This window comes from Corvus brachyrhynchos, unplaced genomic scaffold, assembly GCF_000691975.1.
Source record: "Corvus brachyrhynchos isolate BGI_N302 unplaced genomic scaffold, ASM69197v1 scaffold72, whole genome shotgun sequence".
In the NCBI taxonomy this organism is placed as follows: Eukaryota; Metazoa; Chordata; class Aves; order Passeriformes; family Corvidae; genus Corvus; species Corvus brachyrhynchos.
Window position 1 is genome coordinate 2,063,295 of NW_008236763.1, and position 8,895 is coordinate 2,072,189.

Consider the following 8,895-nt stretch of genomic DNA (forward strand, 5'->3'; position numbering starts at 1 on the left):
AGCTCCCTCCTGGGGTGTCACGCCTGGGGTGTCCCTCCCGGGATGGGGGTCTCCAGGAGATGGGTGGTGACACACGGAGTCACACAGCCACACGCTCCTGTCCCCAAGCTGCAGCAAAGCCCCCCTTGGCTCACCCAGCCCCCCCAGGCCAGCCCAGCCCCTCCACCCGAGCCCTACCCGGGAGCTGAGCCCGTTGGCCAGGCCGTTCCTCCTGGACACCACCTCGTCCTCCGCCGGAGACTTGGTCCTGGGGGGGACGATTCCCACTGCGGGGGAGACCACAACGCCAGGATGAACCCTTGGGGACCCCGGGCAGGGTCCCAGCGCCACCCCCAAGGTCCTGCTGGGTGTCACCAGTGCCGTACCCTTGTTGAGAGCCGCTTGTTTGTCCCCGTCCTGCTCTGTCTGGCTCTGCGGGAGCCCCTCGGGTGCGGGGCCGGGGAGGCTGGGCCGGGGGGGCTCCTTCTTGCTCTGCTCGAAGCCTGGTTTGGGCTGTGGGGGGGAAAAAGGTCCCCAGTGAGCTCCAGTCCTGCCTGAGGGCCACGCTCTGCCTGGGGACACCCGGCTGCTCTTGAGGTGACAAACAGAGCACGGACACGCTCCATGGACACACGGATAGCAGTGGGACCAGAGCACCCCAAAATCGTGGGGACAGGGGCTGAGGGGGCTCTGCTCTTGTCCCTGCTGTGTCACATCCTGTCAGGGCTGGGTGCCTGCTGCTGTCCCCACAGGATGGGACAAAGGTTCCTGTAAGGTGACAACCCCTCCACAGCCCCCAGGAGCTTGGGGACAGGGACATCCTGGCTCTGTGCTGGGCTCCAGCAGCGCCCCATGCCCACGGGAGGGGATGGGGTCATACAGGGGCAGAAGGACCAGCAAAGGGTCAGTTTTGGGGTCTGTCCCATCTGGCATCCCATGGGAAGAGCCCGGGAACTGCTGGGGTGACAGAGGGGTGTGACAACGGGCGCAGCAGCCCAATGTGTCCCCCTAAATGCACCCTGACACCCCTGGATCCACACGCAGCCACCCCTGTGCCACCCACAGCAGCTGGAAGTGCCACCTGAGCTGGCACCGTGTCCCTTCCCAGCTCCACCCAGCCACTGTGTCCCTCATGGTCACACATCCAGAGGCTGTGAGGACACTCGTGTCACCCGTGTCCACACCCAGCCCCACGCACGGCCGGGGTGTCACCAGGAATTCCCGAATGCAGCTTTGCCCTGGCGCGGGGGGCTCGGAGCCTGCCAGGGCCACACGGGGAGCAGTGACACGGAAGGACAGTGACAGAGGCGAGGGCAGAGCAAAGCAGAGAGGGCAATGCCAGGGACAACCTCCCCAGCAGGAGGGGACAATCCCTGTCCTGAGGGAGCGCAGGGGGTGGCGACCTGCTGGGGACACCAGGGGTGTGGCAGGGCCACAGCGCGCAGAGCTGTCCCCACACCAAGTGTCACCTCCACGCTGTCCCCGTGGATTTGGGGCGGGCAGCTCCGTGTCCTGCCTCATCCCATGTGATGAGGAAGAGGAGGAGGAGGAGGAGGACGGGGTGGCAGCTGCCCTGCAGGGTTCGGTACCTGTCCCCGCTTGGCCTCTCCGCCGCCTTGGTGCCAGGAAGGGGAGGCGGGGTAGGGCCAGAGGCGGCTCTCGCTGGGCAGCGGAGGAACGGCCGGAGGAGACTCCAGGGGGACGTAGGACTTGGGGAGGGGAGGTCGAGGCGGGCCTGGTTCCTGGGGCGGGCAGGAGCGGGAGGCGTGAGAGCAGAGAAGGAAGAGAGAGTTAGAGAAGAGACCGAGGCACAACACGGCAGGAACGTCCTGGAGAAAGGGATGGAGGAGGGAGTGACTCTGCGGTGGCCGTGTCCCTCTCGGTGTCCCTGCTGCTCGGCCCCAGGGCCAGGCAGGGCTCGGGGGATGCCCAAATGAAGGTTCTCGACAGCACGTGGGGACACCGGCAGCACCTCTGTGCAGCTAGGTGGGGTTGGGGAGTCCCCAAACTCCACCCTAAATAAATTCCCTGTGCATGACGGTGGCACCAGCCCTGAGTGACGGCACTCAGAGGGGCTGTGGTGGCACCAGGAGCTGCTCCTGGAGCCAAAAGCTGGAGCTGAGCAGCTCCCATCCCTCCGGACCCACAGCCCTGCAAGGACCACGGACCCCAAAGTCACCAGGTGACACCAGGGCCCATCCACGTCACCAAAACGGTGCCCCCCAGGCAGAACCACGAGGGGAGGCAGCTCCGTGCCCGGTGCCCAGCAGCCCCAATCCCCTGCTGGCACCTGCTGGGGACAAAGAGGGGACACCCAGGGTCACTGACCTCGCCGGGGCCTGGCTTGGTGGGCGATCCCTGGGAGCCGGAGATGAGGGAGAAGGGGCTCAGGGGGCTGGTGAGGCTGGCAGAGCTCAGGGGGCTGGCGGGGCTGTTGGAGCTGTACGTCCCCGAGGGGCCCAGAGCCACTGTGGAGCAGAGCAGCAATAAGATAATTATAAGATAATTATAAGATAATAATGAGGGTCTTCACCTCCCTGAGCAGCAGCTCATAGGGGACACCCCCCGCACACTTTGGGGTCAGGGACAGCCCCCCTCACCTCGGTGCTTGGCAGTGTCGGTGCCACGGGAGGGGTTGTTCTTCCTCAGCCCTTCCATCACGTCCTGGATCCGCCAGATCTCCTTCTGGATCTGCCGGTTGAGCATCTCGTTCTGGATTGGGGGGGGAAAGGCAGCGCTCAGAGGGGTCCTGGGGGTGCCAGTGCCAGCCCCAAATCAAGCTGGACCCCTGCCCCAAAGTGAGCCATAGGAACTGGGGGTCCCGACTGAGGCAGACACGGCCTGGAGGGGTCGGAACCATCACCCCCAGGATTTTTATCCTGCTGGGATGACTGGATCTGCTCCCCAGGAACCCACCTGGGCTGGGGGCAGCTGGGGGGGACTCTGGGGTCAATGGCACACCGAGTGCCCACGGTGGCCAAAGCTGGATGTGAGGGCTGGGCATGGAGAACTGGGCATGGGGCAGAGGGGGATTCCACCTCCATGGGGGACCTCGGGGGTGACACAGACACCCTCTCACCTGGGTGACTGGGTTCAGGGGTGGCAGGGGACACCCTCACCTGGATGTCCAGGTTCGGGGGTGACACAGACACCCTCTCACCTGGGTGACTGGGTTCAGGGGTGGCAGGGGACACCCTCACCTGGATGTCCAGGTTCGGGGGTGACACAGACACCCTCTCACCTGGGTGACTGGGTTCAGGGGTGGCAGGGGACACCCTCACCTGGATGTCCAGGTTCGGGGGTGACACAGACACCCTCTCACCTGGGTGTTTGGGTTCAGGGGTGACAGGGGACACCCTCACCTGGGTGACCAGGTTTGGGGTGGCAGGGGACACCCTCTCACCTGGCTGTCCGGGTTTGGGGTGACAGGGGACACCCTCTCACCTGGGTGTCCGGGTTCAGGGGTGGCAGGTAGGCGGGCACCCTCTCACCTGGCTGTCCGGGTTTGGGGTGACAGGGGACACCCTCTCACCTGGGTGTCCGGGTTCAGGGGTGGCAGGGGACACCCTCTCACCTGGATGTCCAGGTTCAGCTGCTCCCAGAGGTCATCGTGCAGGGTGGACACTTCGCTCTCCAGACTCTCGTACTCGGCCGTGCTGTTTGCCAGGGCCTGAGGGGACAGTGGGGGGTGGATCAGGAGGGTCTTGGGCACCCAGCACAGCCCCCCGAGCTGGGCATGGGGTGACAGCAGTGGGGACAAGCTCTGAGGCACCCAGGGCACAGCAGAGACAGAACCAGGAGCTGAGGTGGCACCTGGAGGGTGCCCAATTTGCTTTGTGGCCAGTGAGGGACTTTGGCTCCTCTGGCCCCCAGCCAGCCAAGGGGAATTCCCTTTCCTTGCTTGTTTTCCATCCGGGAAGGGACAAAAGGGCCCCAAATCCCTCCCCCCCCACCCCGTTACCGTGCTGGCCTGGGACAGCTCCACGCGGATGTTGATGAGCTGGTTCTGCAGCGATTCCTTCTTGTGCAGCAGCTTCTCCGGGTAGGCAGGCTGGCTCCCGAACATCTCCAGCTCCTGGTGCGTCCCCATCAGGGCACTCTCCAGGCTCTCCTGCGGGAACAGACGGAGCCACCAGGTCCTGGCTGCTCAATAACACACAGAGAACGCCACGGCCTCTCCCCCAGCTCAGAAATGTCCCCAGATGGCTGCCGCATCCCTGGAAGTGTCCAAAGCCAGGTTGGAGCAGCTGGGATAGCGGCCCAGGGGTGGTTGGAGGTGTTTTTAATGTCCCTTCAACCCAAAGCTTCCTGTGGTGACGTGTCACTTCCCCACCACGCAGGTGCCACCGCCAGGTCCCCGTGTGGCCACCTGAGGTGGCACCACGTACCTTCTCTGCCCGGAGCTGCTGCACCAGCCTCTCCTGCTCCCGCAGCACCTTGTTCTGCTCGCAGAGCTTCCCCAGCAGCTTCTGCGCCAGCGGGGAAGAGAGAAAGGGGGGAGAGGATGAGGAGGATGAGATTCCCACTGGGAGAGATGGGATGCAGCCAGGATACAGGGTGGGATTGATGGGGTTTATGGCTCTGGGGAGGGTTTCCAACCTCCTGCTGTCATTGCAGGGACTTCAGGGTGACACGGGGCCAACTGGGAGATGGGGCAAGACCTAAACTCAGGGGAGGATTTATCCCTGAGGAGATCAAAGCGGCCGGGAGCAGCGGGCACAGCTCTGCCCGTGGGGACAGGGGACACCGAGAGGCGACAGGATTTGCTCTTACATCGGTGTCCTGCTCGCTGATCTTGTAGGGGTGCAGGGTGTCCCTGTAGGCCTCCGGGAAGGGCGTCACCTGCAAGCAGAGCGAGGGGTGAGCCCGGCCCCACCCCGGGATGCTCAGGGAAGGGGAGGCAGCTCCCAGCTCCTCTCTCCCATCCCTGCGAGCCGGGAAAAGGAGGCCGGAGCCGAGCCCCGGAGGCGGTGGATGCTCCCCATCAGTCGGGAGTCACTGGGATGAAGTCCCAGCCTCTCCCTGCCCGTTCCCAACGGGAAAGATCCAGAGCCACCCTCTCCAAGCTTAAGGAGATGCCTCGTGAACCATTAACCGCCACCATTCCAGAGGCAGGGAAAACAAAAGGCAGCGCGGCTGAGCTGTAATTCCACCTCGGCGGAGTGGGAGCACCCATAAATCAGCAGCTGCTGCGGCAGGGCCTGTTTACCCCCGCCCGGCTCCTCCGTGAGTCATTTTCCTTTCCTGGAAATCTCAATTACTGATGGGACTTTCAGCAATTAAATGCCTCCAAGAGCTGAGATGAAAGGCACGAGATAGGAAGGAGGGGATCATTATTGCTAGAAAGCAGAGAGGGTGCTTTAGGACCATTTAAAACTCCGGGATGATGCAAATGGATCCGGATCTGGGAAATGCCCGCGGGGCTGGAGGCAGAGCCGGGTGGATCGGGATGCTGCAGCATCCCTGGAGCTCCTGTTTCACCCTCCAGCACATCCCTGCTGCCATCAGATGGAAACAGGCGCCGTTTTTGGGTGGAAAATCCCATCCAGGAGGTGCCCAGGGCAGCACAACGCGGGGTGGGTGGCACCGGGTGGGGGGACTCAAGCGATGTGACCTTGCAGGGATTATCCCAGTGCTGGGAACATTTCCAGGGGGAAAGGCTGTTCCCTCTCCCTGTCTCAGGAACGACTCCGTTGGTTTAAGAGCGGCACTCCTGTCACCCCACACCTCCTCCTCGCAAACCAAGGACGAGCCAAGCCCCGCGTCCGAGAGTCCCCCGGGGGCAGCTCCGTCCCCACCTCGCGCTGGCAGCTCGAGGATTTGCCGGCTGGGAATGGCTCATGGATGGATTAGCAAAGCCGGGGATGGACCAGCGCTTCCCCCGAGAGCGGGATGTGCCAGAGCCGCGGCTGCTGCGTGAGTGGCGATGGCAGGAGGTGGCCCCGGGTGGCGCGGGGGTGGCCGGCACGGCCGCCAGGCACGAGCCATGCGGGGCCTGGTGGCCGGAGCCTTACTTGCATGTAGAGCTGGGCCCTAGGGGAGGAGGTCTCCACCATCCTGTTCACCATAGTGATGAGGGTCTCGCTCTCGCTCATCTGCGGCACACAGGGAAGGAAAGGGCAGAGGTCAGCGGGGGACACGCGCCTGTGCTGTCGGTGACCGGTCCAGGAACCCTCAGGATGCAAAATGTCACCTCCCGAGGTGGCCCAGGGGCTCCAGCTGTGGCCCCGCGCTGCTGTTGTTCTGTTTAGTGCCCTCAGGGTGCTTTTTTGGGGGGAAAACACGGATAAAACGGAGCCAGCTCGGAGCAGATGGCACAGACAGACACGAGCTCGGACAGGGACGGCAGCAGCGTGGGCTGGCACACAGACGGACACACGGACGGGCCCTGGCGCTGCCCCACGGCTCCGTGCCCAGCTGGGCATTTTGGAGGTGACTGAAAGCTGGGCTTGGGGACAGCAGTGTCCCCTTTTCCAGGCGGCACCGGGAATGGCACCTCCCTGCTGCCAGGCACGGTTTGGGCAGCTCTGTGCCGCTCCACGGGGACAGGACAGCCCCCAACCAGCGGCACACAGCCAGTGGTGCCCGTGGCTGCCTCGGTGCCGGGTGACAAAGCCACTCAAGTCACCAGAGCTCCACCGCTCCCTCTGCTCCTCCCGGAGCCCCCAGCCCCGAGCAGGACATTCCAGGGGAGCCTCTGGCACCTGGGACTCCCGAAATCCAAAGGGTGACAACACTTTGTCACCAAAGCAGGGCCCAAACGCTACTGGGGGTGCAGCCCCGGAGCCGAGGGCGAGGACGGAGAGAGAAAACAGAGCAGGAGGATGCTTGAGAAGAGGCCGCTGACAGCGTCACTCCGAATCAGCCTCTCCAGAGGCCGGCGGGAGAGGAGGAGGAGGAGATGCCAAACCTTTTTAGGGAGCGTTTTAAAGAGCCGGGAAGAGGCTGCGGCGCTGCCGGCGGCTGCGAGACAGCGCAGGGAGCTTTTATTGCTGCAGCGAGTGCTCCCACCCGGCACTGGCCCCGCTCCAAGGCAGACACAGATCCCAGCCACGGGAGATTTGCAGCCTAATGGGATTGTGCCGGGAGCGGCTCCCTCTGTGCCAGCCTGGCCTGGGCTGCGGTGCTGGCCGGCAGCTCCTGTGCCCGGCTGTGGCTTTAGCTGCTGCCTGGACACATCCCTGCGGGGTCTCCCGGCTGTATCCCCTTCCCCACGCTCCTGGGATGAAGTCAGTGCAGTTTTCCTCCAAAAACCCCTGGCAAAAATCAGGGTTTTCCTCCAAAAACTCCTCCAAAAAAGCTGAGCGCTGCTGGGTTTGGGGCACTTGGTGCCCACCTGCACCAAACTTTTTGCCTCCGAAGTGCCACCACATCATCAAAACCACGGTTCCCACGGGTCACCTGGCCACCCCCAGCACGGGGGACACCCTGGGGCCCCTACAGCAACAAAGCTGCCGGATTTGGGGACAGCACGGCCACACTGGCACCCGGCAGGTGTCCAGCACCAACCTGGGGGCGTTTCAGAGCCATTGCACCCCCTGAGCTCAAGGACAGCTCCCAGAGCCCCCAGAAATGTTGGAATCTGCCCCAATTCCCCCCAAACTCCCCCCAGAACTCCACCACACCACACGGAGGCACTGCCAGAGGGGGAGGGGGGACACTTTTCTGCCGAGCGATGAGCAGCCCTACGGATGCGGAGGATGGAGAGAAGCGAAACCAAAAAAGACAACTCCTGCTGCTGGAATGCCACTGGAATGCTGCTGGAATGCCGGGAGGGATGAGGATGGATGGCAGGGGACAGGGACACGGGGCACACGGGGACAAGAAGCAGCCGGTGAGGTGAGGGTGGCAGCCAGCTGCGCCTACCTGCTGGTCCAAATATTCTAGGTTTCTTTGCAACTGAAGGTCTAAAAGTTCATCCTACCAGGAGCCAGCAGGCAAGAAACGAGCAGCGAAACACAATAAAAGAAGAAGCAAAGCGGTTAGGGGGGAGCCTATGGAATGGCCCCTGGATCGGGAATGCTGCTGGGAATGTGCCCCTTGGACCCCGCTCACTCCGGGGGGACCCTGCCTGCGGCGGTGGCGGGGATGGATGGGCAGCATGGGTGGGGTGTGGTGAAATTCAGGCTTCTCCCTCCTCTGGCGGTCCTGTCCCGGGGTTTTGGGATGTGGGGGGACCTCCCGGTGTCACCCCTCAGGTCTGGGAGGGGACACGAGGCAGGAGAAGGCAGCAGCTGTGGCCAGATGTGAGGAAGCAGAGCGGGAGAGGTTTGGGCTTTGGGGGTCCGAGGGTGTCCCATTGTACAGAGGGGGCCTTTCCACATGGATTTCCCTCCGGAATGGCCAGGAGGGACCGGACACACCAATAAAAGGCCCAGCTCCGATCCGCCAAGCTACCCCTGGAGTGCTCTGGTTCCTCCCTGGCCACCTGAGTGAGGACCCCCCAAACTGCCCCACGTGCCCGGGGTGGGGTCTGTGGTCACAGGGTCACCCCCTGGGCCAGCAGGTACGTACCATTTTGTCATGGATGGTGGGGGACGCCGGGAAGTGGTACGGGTACACCCCGGCCGGGACGGGCCGCCTGTCACCCAGGTAATCGTACTGCGGAGAGAGGGGACCCCCAGGCCAAAGTCAGGGACACGGCACAGGAGGGGACAGGAGAGGGACAGGGACACCAGCGCTCCCTCTTTGGGAGAACATCTTGTGGTAGCCCTGAGCATCGCATGCCATGCCATGCCATGCCATGCCATCCCATCCCATGCCATCCCATCCCATCCCACCTTGATCCATCTCTCCTGTCCCATTCTATTCTATTCTATTCTATTCTATTCTATTCTATTCTATTCTATTCTATTCTATTCTATTCTATTCTATTCTATTCTATTCTATTCTATTCTATTCTATTCTATTCTATTC

General features: G+C 63.0%; 1 protein-coding gene across 1 annotated transcript in view; it reads right to left on the minus strand.

Moving 5' to 3' along the window:
* The window catches only part of PLEKHA6 (pleckstrin homology domain containing A6), a 25,322-nt gene that overhangs the window by 4,030 nt on the left and 12,397 nt on the right, over positions 1 to 8,895 (minus strand). Inside the window, exons 8-19 of the mRNA XM_017727158.1 lie at positions 8,494 to 8,604; positions 7,846 to 7,899; positions 5,994 to 6,074; positions 4,753 to 4,821; positions 4,368 to 4,448; positions 3,941 to 4,090; positions 3,554 to 3,649; positions 2,580 to 2,691; positions 2,308 to 2,447; positions 1,569 to 1,721; positions 366 to 492; positions 4 to 266 (exon numbers count right to left, since the gene is read on the minus strand). Of these exons, the coding sequence (XP_017582647.1) occupies positions 4 to 266; positions 366 to 492; positions 1,569 to 1,721; positions 2,308 to 2,447; positions 2,580 to 2,691; positions 3,554 to 3,649; positions 3,941 to 4,090; positions 4,368 to 4,448; positions 4,753 to 4,821; positions 5,994 to 6,074; positions 7,846 to 7,899; positions 8,494 to 8,604 (1,437 nt within the window). The remainder of the gene's footprint in view (positions 1 to 3; positions 267 to 365; positions 493 to 1,568; positions 1,722 to 2,307; positions 2,448 to 2,579; positions 2,692 to 3,553; positions 3,650 to 3,940; positions 4,091 to 4,367; positions 4,449 to 4,752; positions 4,822 to 5,993; positions 6,075 to 7,845; positions 7,900 to 8,493; positions 8,605 to 8,895) is intronic.